This window comes from Sipha flava, unplaced genomic scaffold, assembly GCF_003268045.1.
Source record: "Sipha flava isolate LNK unplaced genomic scaffold, YSA_version1 1_pilon_pilon, whole genome shotgun sequence".
Taxonomy (NCBI): domain Eukaryota; kingdom Metazoa; phylum Arthropoda; class Insecta; order Hemiptera; family Aphididae; genus Sipha; species Sipha flava.
The window spans coordinates 848,904-871,950 of NW_020272783.1; the positions used below are offsets into that span (position 1 = coordinate 848,904).

At 28.4% G+C, this 23,047-nt stretch overlaps 3 protein-coding genes across 5 annotated transcripts; 1 reads left to right on the top strand and 2 right to left on the bottom strand.

Moving 5' to 3' along the window:
- Positions 1 to 482: 482 nt before the first annotated feature.
- Positions 483 to 7,559, bottom strand: LOC112682105 (transcription elongation factor B polypeptide 3-like). Of its 2 annotated transcripts, XM_025552594.1 has the most exons (9): positions 7,008 to 7,556; positions 3,407 to 4,208; positions 3,224 to 3,348; positions 3,008 to 3,150; positions 2,852 to 2,946; positions 2,560 to 2,759; positions 1,453 to 1,599; positions 1,189 to 1,351; positions 483 to 584 (listed from the first exon to the last, which is right to left on the bottom strand). In XM_025552594.1, the coding sequence occupies exons 1-9, from the start codon at positions 7,101 to 7,103 to the stop codon at positions 517 to 519; spliced, it is 1,839 nt and encodes a 612-aa protein (XP_025408379.1). In that variant the 5' UTR covers positions 7,104 to 7,556; the 3' UTR covers positions 483 to 516. The 2 variants fall into 2 exon arrangements, with proteins under 2 accessions (XP_025408379.1, XP_025408380.1); XM_025552595.1 differs by lacking the exon at positions 483 to 584 and having other exon boundaries at positions 1,228 to 1,355; positions 1,456 to 1,599; positions 7,008 to 7,559.
- A 5,869-nt stretch (positions 7,560 to 13,428) lies between these two features.
- Positions 13,429 to 17,712, bottom strand: LOC112682084 (trimethylguanosine synthase-like). Of its 2 annotated transcripts, XM_025552554.1 has the most exons (5): positions 17,428 to 17,712; positions 17,269 to 17,367; positions 17,086 to 17,152; positions 15,537 to 15,668; positions 13,429 to 13,510 (listed from the first exon to the last, which is right to left on the bottom strand). In XM_025552554.1, the coding sequence occupies exons 1-4, from the start codon at positions 17,704 to 17,706 to the stop codon at positions 15,559 to 15,561; spliced, it is 555 nt and encodes a 184-aa protein (XP_025408339.1). In that variant the 5' UTR covers positions 17,707 to 17,712; the 3' UTR covers positions 13,429 to 13,510; positions 15,537 to 15,558. The 2 variants fall into 2 exon arrangements, 1 of the variants encoding a protein (XP_025408339.1); XR_003148457.1 differs by lacking the exons at positions 15,537 to 15,668; positions 17,086 to 17,152; positions 17,269 to 17,367; positions 17,428 to 17,712 and adding exons at positions 14,005 to 14,171; positions 14,443 to 14,588; positions 14,658 to 14,800 and having other exon boundaries at positions 13,431 to 13,510.
- A 2,894-nt stretch (positions 17,713 to 20,606) lies between these two features.
- Positions 20,607 to 22,101, top strand: LOC112682002 (SUMO-activating enzyme subunit 1). Its single transcript, XM_025552429.1, has 6 exons — positions 20,607 to 20,896; positions 20,957 to 21,128; positions 21,197 to 21,432; positions 21,503 to 21,606; positions 21,671 to 21,815; positions 21,879 to 22,101. The coding sequence occupies exons 1-6, from the start codon at positions 20,790 to 20,792 to the stop codon at positions 22,030 to 22,032; spliced, it is 918 nt and encodes a 305-aa protein (XP_025408214.1). The 5' UTR covers positions 20,607 to 20,789; the 3' UTR covers positions 22,033 to 22,101.
- The last annotated feature ends 946 nt before the right edge of the window (positions 22,102 to 23,047 follow it).

The window sequence follows — 23,047 nt, forward strand, 5'->3', positions numbered from 1 at the left end:
TAACAAAAAGTGCTTGATACATTACAATAATAAGTTTGTCAAATTGAAATGATGTCCTTGAAAATGCTTGTATCAGTAATAATTACACAAAACACAAATACATTGAAAAAATTATAACAGAAAATTATAGTACCTAAGTCAAGACATTAAAATATAATTAATAATAAAGTACTTAAATTATAAATTAGAATCACAATAACAATGTTTATAATTACACTAAAATGTGTTGTTCACATTATGTTACCTTATTACTTTTACAGAATTAAAACATTTAAATAAATCAGAAATCAATAAATCACAGACATAAATAAATATATATATATATAGATATAAATTTTTTTTTTAAACTTAAAATATTAAAATTCTAAATCCTCTGAGGGTAGAAACATATTATATATGTACATATATAGTATTTAAAATGTATACATTTAAGAAACTTAAGTATATGTTATAAATATATGTATATATATATATATATATATATATATATATATATATATATATATAAGACATAATTTAACGTCTGCGTGTAGATTTAACAAGTTGTATAGCTTTTTGCATCAAAGGAGCTTTTTTCTTTTTAACTGCAATCATAATAAAAATTAATAAACAACTTATCAACTTATTTTATATGAGATTTTGATATACTCAAAAATATTTTATAAAAGCTTCTCTCAAAGCATTGAAAACATTTTTATTTAATAAATAAACTAAAAACACACCGTAAATTAAATTGCAGAAAAAATAGTTCATTTTTTACAAATGGTTAAAGCCCTGCAACTTTTGAAGTTTATGCAATAAATTACATTTATTCTTCATGTCTATAACATTCAGAATTCAACATCAACTAATTCCCCCCTCCTAATTTAAATACAATTTATTATTTATTCTACCTTTTTATACAATTTCAATTTAGTTTCATAACAATTTGTTATAAAAATAATCACAAATTAATTTAATATTTTAATAAAATTGGACTTTAATTATAAGATTATTAAGAAATTTAAGAACTAAATTTTTAACTATTGATATTATTAAATTCCAATTTTGAATAAATACATTTCTATCATTCATAAAATTAAATTGACAGCATTAAAAATATTTAATCAAATATAATTAATGAGAGAGATCTGAAGTTAAATTATGTAATATATAAATTTAAAATAAAAATTAAAGTATTAGACATACTTGGAGCAGATGATCTATGAGAAGAAGTTAAAGCAATGGGTACACCAGTAGCCATAGTAGTAGATCTATTAATAGAGGTTAGGGCTTCTGCACTAGAATTTTCTCCCATCATTGATTTGTTTAAGATATCACGCTTAGTATCTGAAGCCGTTTGGAACTTTGCCTGTAACAAAAACTATGCTATAATGTGTACATAGAAGGTAAATAAAATATTGTACAGTCAATGAAAAATGAATCAAAACAATATTTATTCAATCAATATACCTGTTTTTTAGCGACTACTCGAGGTGGTTTAGCTGCAGTATTAACATACGCTAATATTGTTTTTCTAACAGGAATGGAAGCAGCCTGATTTGCATTTACTTTCTTTCGTAATTTAGCCAATTTTGTTTCACGTTCTTCTAGACATCGCTAAAAATTAAAGATACTAAGCTAACATAAAAACAAAATAAGTAATAATTTTACTAAATGAAAAATTACAACAATTAATTTAAGATCAAACTCAATTAGAAGGATTTGATACAATTTAAATATATGTTTTTATTTCTATATGAAATTGAAATTACGAAATATATCAATTGGCATTGTTCAAGTTCAGATTTCTTATTAGGGTACAGAATTTTTGCCATATATAGATAAAAATGTTAAGTTTCAACTTATAAAATAATAAAATGTATACAGAGTTTACCAAATAACATTATCTTTATGTATTTATTTATAATATATGGTTTAAATTTTAGTTGTTTTAGGTACTGATAGGTTTTCCCAATTATCTATTAAAGGCCTTATGGTTATATATATATTAAATTTCCAGATTATCTTGATTATATCTTGAAAAAAAAAATATTTAATCTTACAAAAGAAAATAATTGTCAGGTAGTTTTCAATAATTTTAATAACTTAATTTATATTTTTTCAGATCTCAAAATTAATAAAAGTATGAAAAAATTAAATTAACTATAACACAATGGGTTAAAAAATATATATAATGAATGAGAATAAAACAAATTTAAAAACAAAAGATTTTGAGAAAATAATTAAAATTGGTTTTTGTCATTTTAGATGAAAATAAAAATTCTGGAACTTCTTACAATGTTTGTTGGAATGACTATAACACAAATTAATTTATGAAAAATTGATAATTAGTACCCATGCATAAAAATATAATTAATATTATTTCTATGACCTTATTACCAATCTAAAATTAATCTTGATTATTAAAATAATCCTTAAGATCATAAGTTTGAGTTTGCTCAAATGAAGATATGAAGCCCATAACAATAATAATTATAATTTTGTAATAATATATAAATTAAGAATTTATATAAGGAAAGTGAATAATATATTATAATTAAAATAGTTAATAATTACTATGTAAAAATCTCTCCACATTTCATTTTTTTCTGGAACTTTTCCACGAAATTCTTTTTGGCAATGATATTCCCATAATTTTCCAGTATCTTCAATTAAATAGTCATTGTAATGTTCTAAATTATATAACTGATCAGGAGAAGCGTATTTTAATATTGGCTCAAGTATTTCAAATGGAACTCCACCAGTATATGACAAAGCTAAACAAATTTAAATACATTAAAATAATAATATAGATAAATAAAAAATTGAATTAAAATTATATGAGCTATGCAAGGAAATTAATATTTACAATCCAAATTGTTTTTAATTGATTTGACACAAAGATCATGTAGTGTAGGAACTTCTGTATAAATTGTGCTCTTATTTCCAGAATATACTTTTGTCCTGTTCAAATATTATAAAGATGAAGAAAATAAAATTCAACAAATTAGTTTCTAAGTTATACCTCATATTTTTTGTTTTCATTATTTTAGCTAACGGATCAATATCTTCTATTGTTTTCTTTTTCTTTACATCTAATTGAGGTAATGGTTTATAGTTGGCAATTAATTCTTCAGGATCTAAATTTAATGGTGCCAATTCAGGGCTCTAGAATTAGAAATAAATTTTCAATATGGTAATGATTTTACAAATTCAATAATTTTTTAAAATATAAACTCACATCAGGAACATGATTCAATTCCTGTTCAGGAGAACTTGATTGACTTAATCTGTCTCTAAACTTGGATTTCGTTTGTTTCTTTTTACCTATTTCTATACCTAGTAATGCTTCTTCAAATGTTTTGTCTAAAATAAATTGCTTAATAAATAATAAAATAATATTTGTATAAGAAATTAAACTTACTATTAGTACTTTGTGTAGAACTAGTTGAAGGCTTATATTCTTCTTTGGGTTTATCAGAAGTTTTATCTTTGGATCTTTTTTTTAAATTGCTTTTATCTTTGTGACTTGATTTATAATCTTTTTTGTGTTTGTGAGATTTGGATTCAGATTTATGTGAAGTTCTATGCTTATCTCTCTTTTTATCTGAATGTGAACTTTTTTTATCTTTTTTTATATTTTCTTCAGAATGGTTCGTATTATCTCGACGAGAAGTTGTTGTAATTTCATTTTTCTCCGATTCTTTTTTATTTTTGACACTTTCATATTTATGATCTTTTTTTAATTTTTTAGAAGTGTGTCCTTCCTCTTGATCATCTGTCGTATTAGAAATAGATTCTTTTCTTTTTTTAGATTCTTTATCTTTTTTACTTTTTTTGTACTTTGATTTATCATGATGTCGGTGATGAGATGATACATGATCATCCGAATTACCATTATTTCCGTCACTTATTTCTGGTGCATTACCATAATAACTAGTAGATGCAACACTCGATGTAATACTTTGGTTAATTTGTAATTCTTCATTATCATTTGTAGATGATAGTTCCTGATTTTCTTCATCAGAATTTTCATCTCTTTGATAAAAATTTTCAGACTCTTCAATTTTTACAACATTTTTCCATTGAATAACCAATGATTTTGCTGATTCTCCAATATCGCCATCATATTTTCTTAAACTATTAACTACACGGCCAATTCCAGTCTTTTGTAAGTTTTGAACAGTGATATGAAGTCGAGAAAGTTTTAAAATATACCTCATAATCTGAAAATAAAAGTCAGTTGTAATTCATGCAACATCTCTTTCTTTTTTTTAAAAAAAAACCAAATCTAATTTTTTAAATATTTTTTCACATTGTCCACACAAATAATTGAAATTGTTAATCAATAGCCGAATATTTTATTTATAAAATAAAAACACATATGTTTATGACGACCACGCGTCGTCGTCGGCTGCGTATTACCGACAACGTATGACGACGCGTAGTCGTCATCGGCAGTGAACGTGTTAAATATAAGTCAGTAATCTAATGTTTATATTTATAACATATTTATATTAATATTAACTATATAGATACAATTATCAAGATATTAAAAGCAAAGAGTAAATATATAACACATGTGCTTGTGAATTTTATTACAATAATGACCTTGATCTGCTGACCTATTGGAGAAATTTATTCAATTAGATTACAAAATATATATATATATATATATATATATAGGTAGAAACTTTCACTCGATGTCAAGAAAACATTTTAAAATTCCATAAGGAAGTATTGTCATTTATATTGCTTTAGTAAAGAGTAAATATATAAAAAATAAAGATAAAATAATAATAATAATTGAGTAAATTAATTAATAGATTTAAAAAATTAGTATGAAAACCATTATAAGATTAAATATGGAAATCATAGAAAATGGATTTTTAATTATTATTAAACACAAAAAATATATTTTTAATTTATATATAGAGCAAAGTAATTAAATTAATGAACACATTGAACCTGAAACTAAAAAAATATAAAAAATAATATATAAAAATTATGATATTAATTTTGTTAAGAAATTGAATGCAAGAAGATAATATTTTGTGTTAAAATATCTTTATATAATTTAAATTATAAATGTTAAAAAAATAATAAAATAAAAATAATTTTTTTGAAAAAAATATTATTTATTACCTAACAATAATTGATGAATGTAAAAGACAAAGTACTAAGAATGATGAAAGATTAGTAATTTTAAATTACTTTATAAAGAACAAATAAAGTTTAAACATCAATATAAATATATTTCAAGTACTTTACTTAAGTTTACTTAATAATTATTATTTATCGGTAAAAAAAATGTAATTAAAATAATACATTTTTGTTATTTATTTGAAGTAGGTTCTTAATTTTAAGTAAAATTACTTAGTCATAACATAATTTCAATAATTTGAGATTGAGAACAACATTTGAATAAACTTCTGATCTTCCAATCCAAGCACATATCTCAACAATTTACAAGGAGTGTATATAATTTTATAAATTATCTTATAGATATTTATTAAATAGGAATCATGATAAACATGTAAAATTAAAAATTAAATAAAATATTTGACCAGTTGAGGATATATTAAAATAGTAAATTGTAATTTTAGTAGCAAGCTTGGCAATAAAGATAAATTCTCTGAAGTTTATATTCTTCAAAGGTATACATAAATATTAAACTTCCTTAACTCTTCTAATGGCTTTAACACAATAAAAAAAATATAAATATTACTCAAAAAATAAAAATTAAATTAAATACATTTTTTAATAATAAAAAATTAATACTATATTACTTAATGAAAGAAATACAGATCAATAACCTAATGTGATTCTAATGTAGGTGTGTAAAAACACATAAATTTTAAGGTCTATGTTATGTCACTGATATCTACATATTTGGATATATGTTAATGGATTTGTATATTATCATGTGAATAATCCAAAAAAGAAAATAACATGATAGATTTATCATGACTCATATAAAGAGAATCCTAACCTATACCCAGGCCCAACTCAAATGTTTAATAACACCTAGACAAATTTAAGTTTTGCCGTCCCTTACATATAAATTCTACATTAAATATTATTTCTTTTAGCTACATAACCAATATTAAGTTCAGAGTTCATTATATTAATTTATATAAGTTAACAAATAATTAGATCAATACATTTGTAGACTATTAAACTACTACTAATTTAAATAAAACAAAACAATTTATCAGTTTTATTTTATTATTTTTATTATTATTTTATTATTTTACTACATATAATTTTATATGAGTAGATATTAGGAATTGTAATCTTTTTTTTTTAAAAATTGTCTATAGTATAAAAATGTTAAATGCTGCTCTAGACATAGACCTATGTCGCCTATTCCTTGAGCCAGGCCTGCTTACACCTCACAAATATTGGTGTAAAATAAAAACCTCATATGGAAACAAGACTTACAATATTTATTCAGTATATGAACTACTTAATACTTAACGTTTAATAAATATATCGCTAACCAATTATACTTTAAGTATAGTAAGAGCACTATCATTTAAATTGGTAGTAGATCTAATATACATATATGGCGGACAACTGGTTATACATACAATTAAAATACTCTCATTACAAAATATAATGATTATGACTCATTCATTGTACATATAAAAAAAATAGTATAGTGAAACAATCGAAAGAACTATGTTGTTTCTAAATAAATTTATGTACACAACAAATCAGGAAACAAAGACCGAAAGTCTCTGTAAAGAATTATTTATGGAATTTTTGAGATAGAAAAAATATTTCATTGTTTTAAAATTATACATATACATATAAATAGTGTTATAAAATATTTTACTTAAACTTAATAAAAGAAATTAAACATATTGATTGGCAAGAAGAAGAAAAACCTATATACAGCCATACATTTTCAGTGAGTAATTTTGGAATTGTAATACATACAATAGCCATACATTGGCAAAAATATCTATGGGCAATATATGTTGCATAAAATTGTAAGTCAACAGGAAATCAGAAATTACCTTATCATTGTCGTTGGATTCGGTAGCCCTGCTGATTTGTCTCTTGTAATGTTCAATTGTATCGTTCAACTTTTGCATGGAGTCGCTCATCTTCATATCGTTTTCCTCAACCGCAACAAACGGTGGATCGCAGACGTGTGCGGCTCAGAGGCTGTTTCAAGTAGTTAACGAACAGCCACGTCTGTTGTTAGCGAGAGCAGGAGCAGGAAATGTTCTCGGGGCAAGTCAGGCAGCAAACGAAGCGAGGAACATTTGTGCGGCGGTAACGGAAAATGTCCGGGAGCCGATTTGCATGGAGAGCTGCCGAGACTTTAGACACGTCCTACGTGGACACTACGTCGACGGTAGCGGCCACGGTTGACGTTAACGGACCAACGACAATCGAAAGACCCGGACACAATGAAAGAAATTTTTTTTCCCCCAGCTTATCACAAAAAACGTAAGCAAATACCAGCTGACCCGCATGGTGCGATCGGATCCTCGGCGCATTCGATATTTCCGTTGTGGTGGAGGTGCGTGTTGTTATCATTGAACTGTATAAATAACCATGGATATGGATAATAAATGTTTATCATCAATATCCGTGATAATAACTTATAATAGTAATGGGCGATTCACGTTGGTGAAACGATTTTTTGAATCGATTTAAATCGAAATTAAAAAATCGACCGATTTCAAGCCTCGTCAACCTCGGACTACACTTTCCATCATAATATGATAATAGTGATGGGCGATTTCAATCGATTTTTTAAAAAATCAATTTTTTTGGGTCGATTTATAGATTTTAAAATCGATTCAGCCCGGTTGATTTTATTGTTGAATCGATTTTTTTTCCTCAATTTTTTCGGCCGATTAAAATATATATTATATAGTAGTAGATCCATATTTATCGATGGTAGCTACTTCGATACCTTCTGAGCGTCTCTTCTCGATGGCTGGGCAGATAATGACCGAAATTCGTAACCGATTGTCTGGTGATAACCTTAATAAACTTATATTCCTTGAATCTCTCTCGGAAAATGATTGGCATTTAGAATAAAAGTGTGAAAAGTGAATAATTTAATTTAAATAATTAAAATTCCAATGACATAGATAGCTCTTTTGAGTCATACAAATGTATAATATTATAAATTAAATATTATTAATTTCATTAATTACTTTACATTTTAAGCATTTTAAAAATTGTATATTTTCAAATGTATCAATAACAATTATGCATTGTTAATAACAATGAATTCTTAAAAATATTTGTATAAAATATGTATGTATATTGTATATTAATAAATAAAATAGTTTTTTAGTTGTATTGTACACTAGCATGTAATGTTTATAATTGTTCTAAATATTTAGTTAGATTCATAAGCGTGCGCAGGAGGTATGCAGGGTATGCAAATGCATACCCTAAACATAGAGCCTTTTTTCTAAAATTACAAAAAAATTAATAAAAATTAAGACATATTTGCTCTTAAGTATATTATGTGATTTTGTATTACATTATTATTTTTATTATATTTTTACATTCAGTCCCAGACAGTTTAATTTATTTTTTGAAACACAAATCATATGCTATAATAACGATTTACTGTGTTAATGAAATTAAGAAGTACAATAATTCAAGCAAGATTAAATAGCTATCAATTACAGAACAAGAAATGACTATAAATTAAAATCCCGAAAACATTATTGGTGATATTAAGAACTCAACAGTATACAGAATCGTTTAATCGTTTGATTAATTTTGATTATTTATCAAGTTTATTTTGTTTTTTATTTTAGTATATAATTACGTTTTTATTTATTTATCCTATTCAGGGGCGTATTTAAGTGGGGTGATATGGGTGTTAGAACACCCCACCCTCGACCATATTCTATGGTATTTCATTAAATTACAAACTTACTTACAGTATGATTTGAATAAACGTTGTATACAACTTGTCGATTTTACATACATTTAATATAGTATAATAATTTATCTAAATACATGGTATTTATTTATGTAATGTAGGAAGGGGGACAGAGCCACCCACTAACCATAAGTCTATTAAATTTTAAAACACTCTCGTTAAATGAATCCTGGATACGCCACTGACCCTATTTAAACGTATTACTCAAACCATTTCAAGTGTTATGTATTTAATTTTTTTTTTTCGTAATTTATTTTAAATTTTAATTATGAAGACAGTTATAACGATTAAGAAATGGCTATTCAGTCACTTTTTTCAGGAAAAAAAATTAAAATTTTAAATGAAATAGTTATTAAGATCAGAATTTCGAACGCTTAAATTAACTTTCAGTTATAGGTGTAGGTGGGGTAGGCAGTGGCAGCCTTTTGCATACCCTGAAAAAGAGGTCTGCGCACGCCTATGGTTAGATTACACTATGAATTACTGCGTTCCACAATTCCACTTTTGTCTAGCATGCTAGATTACTATCAGTGCGAAGTACTTTCTGTCCCTCTTGATTTCGGGTCATGTCTATTGTCTCTATGATGTAGTGATGGGTGATTCACGTTGGTGAATCGATTTTTTGAATCAATTTAAATCGAAATTAAAAAATCGACCAAAATAAATCGATTTTTCGATTTCAATCGATTTTTTTTTTCTAAAAATGTTTTCAATAAAACTGAGTAAAAAAAATTAAGGCGTATCCTTTATTCCTTTCCTCCCTATTCATTGAAGAGTATATGAATTCCTCTGTGATTGATGTAGCTTCGTCAACCTCGGACTACAACACTATCCATCATATAGACAATAGACATGACCCGAAATCAAGAGGGACAGGGAGTGCTTCGCACTCATAGTAATCTAGCATGCTAAACAAAGGTGGAATTGTGGAACGCAGTAATTCATAGTGTAATCAAACTAGATATTTAGAACAATTATAAACATTACATGCTAGTGTACAATACAACTAAAAAACTATTTTATTTATTAATATACAATATACATACATATTTTATACAAATATTTTTAAGAATTCATTGTTATTAACAATGCATAATTGTTATTGATACATTTGAAAATATACAATTTTTAAAATGCTTAAAATGTAAAGTAATAAATGAAATTAATAATATTTAATTTATAATATTATACATTTGTATGACTCAAAAGAGCTATCTATGTCATTGGAATTTTAATTATTTAAATTAAATTATTCACTTTTCACACTTTTATTCTAAATGCCAATCATTTTCCGAGAGAGATTCAAGGAATATAAGTTTATTAAGGTTATCACCAGACAATCGGTTACGAATTTCGGTCATTATCTGCCCAGCCATCGAGAAGAGACGCTCAGAAGGTATCGAAGTAGCTACCATCGATAAATATGGATCTACTACTATATAATATATATTTAAAATCGGCCGAAAAAATCGAGGAAAAAAATCGATTCAACAATAAAATCGGCCGGGCTAATGGATTTTAAAATCGATAAATCGACTCAAAAAATCGATTTAAATCGCCCATCACTAACTAATAATAAGAATTTTTGTACTATCAGTGGCGTACATTCAATCTTGCTCTGGGGGGGATTTAATAAAAATAATCGTTATCTTTTTTTTTCGTTGCACAAATAAATAAGATAAATAACTGCTATAAATAGATATTATTTTATACAAATTTTTTACCAATTTACAGTTTACTTTTACATTACAGTAAATTATTAGCTATTAGAATATAAAAGCATAATTAACAAAATTTTTCAAACACCTATCAATATAATTATTTAATTATCATAATATTTGTATAGTGGTATATTTTAAGTTCAAAGTGTAATAATGAGACTACGAATATATTGCACGTCATCAATAACATAACAATTTTCTTTTTCTTTTTTTTTGGCCCTGAGGGGGGGGGGTTGGATAAAGCTTGGATTATTCTGATAAAGTTACACATTTTCAAGTCACTTTAGGGAAGTCCAAATCAAGAACTACAATGACTAAAGATAGATTAAATTAATTAATACTTTTAACTATAGGACAAGAATTGACAATACATTTAAATCCCGAGGATATTATTAATAATTTTTCTTAAGTTTATTTAATTGTTGGTTATTATATGATAAAGTTTTTGTTAAAATTTTATTTTAATATTTTTTTAAGTTTTTATTAACAATACACAATCTGTAAATTTTTTTAAATAAGCCATAAGCTGTGATGGGACTTATCTATATAGATAGAATTTTGTCATATTTTATCTTATCTATATAAATAACGCTAAGTTATCTAATTAATTATCTAAGATAAAACTTTTACTTATCTAGATAATTGTCTGAATTCTTGTCAAGATTAGATTTATTTTTATTCTTGTACGGAGACGAATCCAATAAATCAGAGATCATCAAAATCGATCCAGCCGTTCTTGAATTATAAATTCTGTAACTAACCAGACTTTTTTTTATGTATATAGATTTTGTATTCATAATTATAATTCGTGTATTATTAATTAGTAATTATTATTTCTTGGTATGACATTTTGTTTGTATTTTCATGTCGGGAAAATATTTTTGGTATTTTTAAACTTAATTTCTTACTTTTCCATGGAAGTTCCAAATATAGTAGGTATTTGATTTTAGTATACACACGTAACTCATACGTTGAATAGTCAATACTTCACTTTTGGAACCCGTAAAATCATAACTACTTATAGAATAATGAAAATCATCAAATTATGATTATATGGAAAACAATATTGTTAACTTAAAATAATCTCTTCTGTACAGTGGCGGATCTAAGATTTTATCATGGGGGGAGGATATAAAATATTTTCGTACATAATATGTATAGGTATTATAAACTATATTCTACTAAATGTACAAAACAAAATTTAATTTTCTTGATGACTGTGCCATTACTCTATGGCTGTATCCCGGGGCATGATATAAGTACGAGGTGTATATCCGTAATCTGATATTAAGTTAGATACTAATGTATACTATTGTATCCTTCTTGCTTACGAAATAATGAAAACGAAATAATAAAAAAATAGTTTTTATTTAAATTTTGGGTGCAAAAACTGAATTGGTTGCAAAAAAAATGTTTTAACTCTTGTCTTGGCCCACAGGGGGGGATCTATCCTCCATATCCATCCCCGTAGATCCACCACTGCTTCTGTATTCTGTATTCATCCTGATACTTACAAAGCAATTTTCATTGTTTTTTTTTTTTGTGTCACATTTTTAGTGATAAACTATCATTAAATATTGTACATTATATATAAATACTGCTTCATTGTACTCTACATTACTACAATAAACATTAAACACTTAGGTACCTATTGATAATAATGATTATAATAGATATTATCTTCATAGATATTATTATAAATATGAAATATTAACCAAAAAATAATATTTTTTGAAAATATCTTTTTTTTTTATCTAGATAAAAATGAAATTATCTTTTATCTTTATCTAGATAAATTTTGCACTATCTATTCCCAACACTGGCCATAAGCATTAGTGGATAGAATTGTTGATATACAAATATTGACTGTTAAAAGAAGCCACCCAGCAGTGACACTTTTTAACTTGATTAATTAATATTTTAAGTTAATTTTGATTTATGATGTTTTTAAACGGTTTTAAAGTTAATTTACTAAAATATCTATGATTTTAATAGGATAAAAATGCATAGTAATGTTTTACAAGATCCAATATGTGTCACGAGGCAGTCAGGATATAAGAAGAATATCGATTAAGCTTGAGTTCCTGTCAATTATTATTGTGTTTATCCTCGCATGTACATTTCTTATAATTTATATACATTTACTTTTATATACTTTTATAGGGATCAAAATATCTTTATTTATATTTTATATTTTATTCAATATCCAAGATTTGCTAGTGAAGAAACCACTTGCAGTGACCATACTTGGGTTACAGAAATTATTAATTTCATTATAGTACACGAGCACCAGTGAAATATAATCATAGGCGCAATTTAAGGGGAGGGCTTAAGTGTGCTTAGCACCCTCATTTTCGAAATTAGACACCTATGCCCACATTAGGCGGAATCCACTGTATTTTAATTGCTTCTTATAAATATTTATATTCCATTGAAAACAAAGATATAGGAACTTATTCAGTTGCACTTTGTCTTGAATAATATATGAATTTTCTTCCGTGTAAAAATTAAATTACACCTATTTTAGTTATTATATTTTATAGTTTTGTAAATTCATCATTATATCAGTTTTTCTTAATCTTAAATATGTTACCTACATTATTAATTATGAATTTTATCATGTATGCGACGATATAAATGAGAAATCAATAAATAGAAATATACAATAATAAAATAATATTATATATTGCAAGAAAAAAAATATAAATATTATGTAAACAAAATGTAAAATGTTATTAAAGTAATGAAATAAATATAGAAAAAATTTTTAAGATATTAAACATTTTAATATTTTAAGTCATCTTCAATATCGTTGATTAAGTATTTCATGTTCAGTGAGCTGGCGTTAACTTCTTCATCTTGATGTATTTTATTGAATCTATAAAATATTAAAACAGATAAATTTTATTTTATAATAATAATTCAAAAATATTAATATTTATCCTAAAAATACCATTATCTTTGACAAGTGGTTTGCTTTTAAAAGAAGGTTTTTATTTGATTTGAATATTTTCAAACAATGCTGCACGAGTTATCGATAAAACAAAATTAGTTTGATCGTTTTTCAATAAACATATTATAATAGGGGATAACTGTTGAATAATATCTTGTAAATATTAAGATTAAATTATATTTATTGTATGATGGAATTTAAAATGGGAAAAAAAATTGGAGAAAAAAAATTCGTTTACTACTTCTAAATTAATTAATTGATTATTAATTATCTTATTAATTAGTTCTACATGATAAAATTAATTAATATTTATAATTCTGTCATGATTAAATATTTCGAAATTATAAGTCAAAATGTCGATCGACATCCTCCGTATAAGATAAGTGTATATGTTTTATGTATAATATTGTTAATAGTACCTATATGTAATTATTACATTGCTCCATCAAATCCGTTTCTTCTACGAAATTATATAATAAATCATAACAGTCACTTTGAATGAATTAAGTAATTAGTTGAACGGTAAGTGTTTTTTGTCTATGTTTAAAACGAGATCCCTTAGTAATCGACTGATCTGGATCTGAAACTAAAACCGACGAAATTAATTCATCCTAATTCAACCTGTTGTTGTCGCAAATTCCGATTTTCACCACCCTAATTTGCTGTTCGACGAATTCACAAACATCAATACTACTCAAAAAATATTAATATTTAAACCGATGGCTCAGTTTCATCGATTTCAGTTGTTTCATCGTTTTATACCTTGATACCCCAAATCAACTCGCATTGGTTTTGAATAATCGATAAAAGTCTGTGCAATATTTGAAACTCAGTTTAGAATAATATTATATAGTTACCTTCATGAATCCATTTGTCGAAGTACGTCATTTCGTGTATTTTAACGGTCTTAACGTTGTTGATTAACTTTGTCTAAACGAATCACGTTCTAGTATTAATAGATGCGCAAGAGCTATGCCCGAGCCATATTAGACTAGAAATACATCTAGAAATAATAAATCACGTTATTAGGAGAGCTATTAAAATGTTTAATTAATAGTATTTAAAATGTTACTTTTGATAATTTCGAACCAGTCATTTGTAATGTTTTACACAAACAGTTAACTTGTAGATCTCCATTTTTTTTTACACATCAGTTATCAACCTAACAATGTTTCTAATCTCTCAATGGATATAGAATAAATAAAAAATTTTAATTTAAAATATATTATATGGTATGCGTATCTGAAATAAAATATAATTTATTTATTAGTTGGATTTAACAATAATGATGTTATTGTGGTATTTAATTGTTGCTCGGTACGAGTGTTCGTTTAAAATTTAATATTTATATTCAATAAACGGGTCATTGGCAAAATTAAAACAGAATAATCCTAAAAATATTCATACGTCACTTATTGAAACTGTTTTATTTTAAGAGACAGAGAACCCCTCTACCAACCCGATAGAATTATCCCTTTAAAACTTAGAGCTAAATAAAATAAGACATAAAATGAAGTACTTGGAGGTATCCGTTATTTTTTTTAAAAATAGTTAGTTTTCTATTTTTACACCTATATAATACATTTATACAATTTTCTTAATATTTTTATTTTTTAGTAAATTATTTTAAGTCATTATTTTGATTACAAGCTTGGTCTCATACTGGGTACATATAAAACTACCGAACGATGCTCTTATAAAAATTGTTCATTGTATATTTCAAGAAATATAAAAATGTTAAACGATTATCTATTTAATGTAATACTTTTATATCTTTAGAACGTTTTTTTCGTGAAATTAAGACTGTTTATAATATATTAGTTCTTATAAATGATTTATGAAAATTCAAAATGTTTCTTATCTAAAACATGTCCTTATCTATACAATTTATAATTGATTATAATTTATAAATAATATTTACTATCAGATATCAATTGTATTATATTCTTACGGTTGTATTGAGGAATCGTCTGTTAGTTGAGATTTTGGCTCTTCAAGAATTCTTCAACGTTTTTGAGGTAATCGTCGTATGCAAAAAGATTATTACCTCTTATCCAATGCACACGACGATTAACAGATACCCCTATGGAAATTAAAAATAATGTTATCATTGGTATCAAGATCTTCCAAAAAACACTATTTTATCTATATACGAGGTCTGTTCAAAAAGTTCCCGAATTTTTCAATTTTTTATTTATGGTGCTTACTTACAAGCTATTGAGACTTATCACCCTCGAAGTATTCTCCCTCTTGGTTAATACACTTTTGCCAACGACGTTTCCATTGTTGAAAGCAATCCTGGAAAGCGGTTTCTGGAATTGCTCGTAACTCCGTTAGCGAATTTTCTTTTATTTCGTCTATCGTAGAAAATCTTTGTCCTTTTAACGGATATTTTAATTTTGGAAATAAAAAAAAGTCTGCTGGTGCCAAATCGGGAGAATATGGTGGATGAGGAAGTACGGTCATGTGATTTTTCACGCAAAAATCACGAATTAACAGGGAAGTGTGCGCCGGAGCATTGTCGTGATGAAGAAACCATGAGTTTTTTTCCACACTTCAGGCCTTTTCCTCCGTACTTTTTCTCGAAGACGTTTTAATACTTCTAGATAGTACCATCGGTTAACAGTTTGTCCTGCAGGTAGAAATTCGTGATGAATAACTCCCAGATTGTCGAAAAAAACTGTTAGCATAACTTTGACGTTTGATCTGACCTGACGAGCTTTTTTTGGTCTTGGAGAAAATTTACCAACCCACTGTGATGATTGGAATTTTGTCTCAACATCATAGCCATAGACCCATGTCTCATCACCCGTTATAATTTGCTTCATGAACATGTCATCATCGTTAGCGCGATCTAACAATTCTTGACAGATTGTTACGCGGTTGTCTTTTTGATCTTGCGACATCAACCGAGGGACAAATTTTGCTGCAACGCGGTGCATTCCAAGTTTTTCGACCAGGATTTCATGACATGAACCAACCGATATGTTACAATCTTCCGCGATTTCTCGAATAGTTAAACATCTATTAGACCGCACAATTTCATTGACTTTTGTCACATGAGCATCGTCTGTCGATGTCGACGGACGTCCTGAACGTGGGTCGTCATCAACTGATTCCCGACCGTCTTTAAAGCGTTTAAACCAGTCGTAACACTGTGTACGTCCTAAACACTGATCACCATAAGCATTTTGCAACATTTTGTGAGTCTCAGTAAAAGATTTACAAAGTTTAACACAAAATTTAATATTAATACGTTGTTCGTGAAAATTACTCATCTTAAAAATCGCACAATACACACGACTCGTCTACTTTGAACGCGCACAGTTAATGATTCGATAGCAATAAACATTTGAGATTTAATGGAAAAGATAGCTGCTTATCTGTATTTTATTTTGATATAATAACATTTACAATAATGTAATTTTTCTATTTTTAGAAACGATAGTTCGGGAACTTTTTGAACAGACCTCGTACATCGTACACTTTTTACAATTTACCATCAGAAAACAAAAGCACTTTCTTCTGTATCCTATTTACGTTTCTGTTACAATTATTCGTATTCATCTAAAACAGATTATTAACATACAAAATTAACTTGCAAGTATGAATTGAACAATGGACCGATGATTATAGTTATGCCTAATTATTGTAAACGTTTAATGATATAAAAAAATACGTACTCCGAGACCTAGGAAAGCCAAAATTGAATTTGGGTCCCTGTCAATACATATTTGTTCTGTATTAATTTTATTAAATATTTTATTCTCTAATTGGTACAGCTATAAAAAAAAAATAAACATTATTCGCGTATTGATGCTCTCATAACACTGTGGACTTACATATGACAATTCATGGTCCTTCGTTAACCTCATTAAGACTTTCGGCGCCACCCTACTTGCCAATTTGGTTAACTTCACCATTTCCTCTTTAGTCATGTTCACTAGTGGTGACGTGACGATGCCGTCTGCCGTCTGCAGTGAGTGGGCATCGACAAAGAAGTCACCTACCAAGAAGACGATTCGGTCTTCGACCCCGTACACACGAGTATTGTTCCGGGCGAACGCGATTTTGACCGGGTCACTGTCCATCGCAATGACTACATAAAAAACGCGAACCATTACGAGTCCAATGTTAGTATACATTACGATTTAATATATAATTAACGTGTTAAATAATATGACAATAATTGTATTTTCATGTTGTCTCCAATATACCTTTGCGGCAGACCATGGCCAGTTGGATCGCGATCGCACCGGAACCACAAAACGGGTCTATCACAGTACCCAGTGACTTACACCGGGAAGCCATCAGTTTTGCCAAAACTTCTGGAGGCCCGGAGTAAAGAGTCGCTGTAAAAATCGTAAAATTATGAAAACACAAACGGAGTCGATACTATAACTAAAGACGTTCGTCTGTCTAACATACCTGGGTCTGCTATGATGCCGTCGTTGAATTTCGAAAATCGTGCAAACCGATTTTCCCACAATAGGTGACGTTCAATTGCTGGGAATAGTACGTCGTGATTAGTAAACATTGGAGAGTTCATTCAGATAATTATATATATATTAGATAATATCCTGTTGATTAGTATCGTGTAGTATGTATTTGTTCGTTTGGTGTTACCGGGGCTGGGCAGTATCTTAGATACTAGTATTTAAGATACGTATCTGAGATACAATTATATCTCGTATCTAGTATCTTTAAAGATATCGAAGTATCTTGTATTTTGTATTTAAATACGAACTATAAATGTATCTTGTAGCTTGTATTTAGATACTTTTTTTTTAGGTATCTTGTCCAGCCCTGAGTGTTACACTGTTAGCAATCGTTTTACTGTAATCGACTGTTGCAAACGATCAGCGGCAAATTATTTTGCCGCTCTCAAGTTCACGAGGTATTGAAATGATAACGTTTTTTTTTCTTCAAATTCACTCAAATATTCTTGTGTGCGTTTGTGGGAAACAAATTTTGGTCCCGACAAATGAAAAGCGTTAATGTTGATGTTCTATAACTACACTGCGCACTAAATCGAGTCTTATCGCGTATGTGAAAAATATGCAGAATCCGGAAGGTTCGCGTTGAACATGACCGTAAATAATTAATGGTAATGTGGTTTTGCACTCACTTTGGCGCGATTTTCTTCCATTTTCGGTAGTATGTAGGGGACGATTTCGTCTTCATCGTCACCGAACGTACTGACTTGTTCTGCCGTCACGCGGACACTCGTCGCCGAGTCGACCGCGTCGCACATCAGTGCAAAATGCGCCTGTTCGCTAGCTACTTCGATGAGGTCGGACGCGACTCCACCGGCGGACGGGTAAGTCTGCGTGCACGTGTCAACGAACGTTGCGCAGGAGTCGCCGCACGCGAAGTCGCGTTTGGCCACTCGTGTGCCGACAGTGGTGACGGGATCCGTTTGCGAATCGCATTCCTTAAAGGATACGGGACTGGTAGCAGTTCGACTACCGACGTCATCGCGAACCAGAGGGCAGTCTCACGGTTCTTCCGATCCTGTGCAGCAACCGTGATGCATGAAACTCCGACGGGCTAAAGCGGGAAAAGTACGAGCGAGATGATACGTTAAGAAAACCCCAACGGAGATCGAAAGGTGTCGTAGCGCAAATAGAACCTCGACCGTACGCACCCTGATCCTCTGTTAACCAGATCAGGAACCGTGGCCATCCGCAGATTAAACAGAAGGTAATCAACTGCAATCGCTCGTCGTTCCTGTCCGTCTCCCGAGCGGGACCACTACGGCGATCGGAACTGAAAAACATATAAATATCATGCATTTCAAGTGCGGAGGCTCTATCGATCGAACGTCGGACGCGAACACTTCTCGACGGAGCAGAAACGTCGTTGTTACCCGTTCGCGGCGCATTATTGCCGTACCGTACGACGTGTTACGGTACTGTCGTGCAGATCCGTTTACCTGATAGTCAATCCCATTTTCTTGAGATGAGTTGATGTTGTTGATGGTATTGATAAGTTTACACTTGAGATACCTTGATGCAAAATCGTTCTGCTGTTACGCAAGGCAATGTCGAATGTTATTGTAATCATTTATTCAACAGTTATAATAAAGTTGCAATATATTTGCCGGGTAACGTTTAAAGTAGGTTACGTAATCCATATCGTAAATGGCCAGTGCAGAAAAAATAAACAACTTGAAATCAAATTTATTAGTTAAATAATTATAAATAAAATTTTATTCTTTCTGCTACAATACTAATTATAGTACTATAATAGTATTACTATAATATGTGTTCGTTTTGACCCGGTTTCCCCTTATAAATTTATGGCAACTCTTAGCACTACTAATAAGTTTCCACAGCGAAATTATTGGTACTTAAAAACATTATTTAACATATATTTTTATATGTATATGTAGATTGGCACAAGATTGGCTTAGTACCCCGAAAGTTCACCTTTAGAGCAAGAGATGTGTTGCAGTCACTCTATTGTTTTTATATGTTATGTTGATAGTTATTTTATAATTTATAGTTTTATATATGTTAATTTAAAAGTTTTCACCAATTAATATGTCATATGAATAATAAAAAAAAAAATATGTATATGTATTATATTGGCTATATTTTACTATATATAGTAATAATAACAAAAATGATAACATGGTGCTCTAATCGACTACGAATGGACAGACCCTTGTTGACCCAGGTCATAGAGTACGACCCAGGTCCACCAGGGTTCCGGATTTCTGGTTAGCGGTAACAGTAAACAAAGAAATAAATACCGAGTGTGGCCAACTTGCGGCTCACGAGCCACGTGTGGCTCTTGTCATTGTCAGATGCGAGTCACGTTTTATTTATAATATTAAAATTTACTTACCATATTATTATTATTTAAGATTTATCAATAAATGTTTTGGCCCTTGGAATCATCGTATTTATCCGTGTAGTTCGCGAACCTGTTGATGTTGGTCACTCCTATATGTGATATATATATATATATATATATATCATAGGTCTGTAATGGTTACACTAGCGAGATGCCGGTTAATAGTTACCGGATATTAGTTAATTTCGATTACGATCCTGTGCTCATGTTATCCGTTTTGGTTAGATGTTTGAATGCACTTAATTTTGCATTAACCGAAAATCAACCATCATCTTAGTGCTTTTTCAAACATTTATTAGACGTACACTATTATATTATATTCTTATACGTTTTGCTGTACATCATGTCTGACGTTAAACCTCGGATGAACGGCGATGGCGGGATGTCCGTGGAAGAAAAGAAGGTTTACGACAGACAAATACGATTGTGGGGTCACGACGGACAAAACAAGTATGTAGCGAAGGGTGACAGTTTTTTTTTTGTACTTTACTAAAATTGTTTTATTATTAGGCTAAGAACTATGAAAGTTCTTTTAATCGGTATGCAAGGCCTTGGTGCTGAAATTGCAAAGAATTTGATACTGGCCGGCATCAATTCTATTACACTTAAGGATCATACAGATGTTTCCATTTTGGACCGCTGTTCACAGTTTCTTATTCCACATGATAGCCAAGAACGTAACGTAAGCACAACGCTTTTGGTCATGTTATAATTTCCTATGCTCTGATTGTAATATGTATGTAATTTTAGCGCGCTAAAGCAAGTATCATTGCTGCACAACTACTGAACCCAAATGTCAAAGTCTCTGCTGACACAACGCCCATTGAAGACAATGATGAAAGTTTCATTACCTCGTTTGATGTAGTTATAGCTACTGAATGCTCTCCATTGATTTATAGAAAATTGAGTGACGAATGTAGAAAATCAAAAGTAAAATTGTTCATAGCCGATGTATATGGTTTGTTTGGATATTTTTATCAAGACTTGTAAGTATTTATAAGTATATTGGATCATATCATCTAATGATTTTATTTTTTTATTATTTTGTTGTTTTAGAAATTTTAAACTTAATCTATATGATACAGTTTTTCCGTTTGATGATCAAAATAATATTGTTCCTATTATAAAAAATAAACCACCAACATATGTATTGGCTTCAGGTATATCAAAATCCAATTTTATAAATAATTCTTTCATATAATTAATTGTAATTGTATTTACTAGCTTTATTAAAGTTTCAACTTGATTTCCACCGTAAACCTAATCCTGATACATCAGAAAAAGATATAGAGGAATTGAAAGCGATTATTGATTCAATTTCTCCAGATGAAGAATGTATTAAACCTGATTATTTTAACGAATATTATTGGTAAATATATTAACAAATACTGTGTAGAATCTTTGAAATACTAATTTAGAATTTAAATTTTAGTGAACTATTTTGCGAGCTGAGTCCTTCCACTTCAATTGTAGGCGCAGTGGTAGCCCAGAATGCTATCAATTCCATAATGGGTAATCTGGTTGAGGGTTATAATATGTTTTTCTACGATCACTATGAACATGAAGGAAAGTTTCATGCGATTTAAATTTCTTATTACTTATATTATTTCTAAAAAATGACTGCATATTTATAATTAAACAATATGAACATATTATGCTGTTTTTTTTTTTTTTTTTTTTATATATACATATAGCTTAAATATATTTGTAGTCCATTTAGCGCAAAACAAAAACATTTTTAAATATTTGTATTTGTATGTGTATTATATAAATTTTAATTCAACTAAAATCTTAATACAATAATTTTTCTTTTTTATATTTATTTAAAGTAAATTTAGTAAGTTAAGATGAAATGACTTATTATTGTAGTTAATAAGAACAATTCTAATCTAAAATAAAGAAAAACATGAAGGTTCATGGACTTACCTTGTATCTTTTAAAAATACCAAGTGGCATTAAAACCTTTTTGATTTCGATAAAATTTAATCTTATAGAGTATGCGTCATTTCATTGTAAATGAATAATACTAATTTAAAATCTATTCCAAGATTATCTTAGTGTCAGACTTATACAAAATATATTTCATGACTAAATTAACTAAAATCGAAATTTTTTTTTTTATTGTCACTGAAGTTATTTCTTTTAAAAATGTACGTTGGATGTGTTATAGACTGCTTTGATATGTAGTTCATTGAAATAATTTTTGACCAGTTAAAAAGAATATTTTTACTGAAATAAATTATGTTAAAATATGATTTAAATAGTTAGTCCTTTTGACAGCTTTTAAAAAAATATTAAAATGTTAATAATAGTTTATTAAGTATATGCTGTTTGAATTTAATTAAAAGCAAAATTTTACATTTTATTAATTCTGATCTAAGTTAGATGATAAATGAGGAGTAAAGTTAAATGAAATAAAAGTTTAAATGATTAAATATACATAACTGGGTTGCGTTATATTCATTTTAATTTTGTAATAGTAATAATTTGGTAAAATATTCATGCTGTATATAGTAGAATTACAATTCACAAAGATAATCAGGGGTCAGTTTCCAACCTTATTTATTACAGAGGGTCAAATGTAAGATGTTTTGGTGTAGT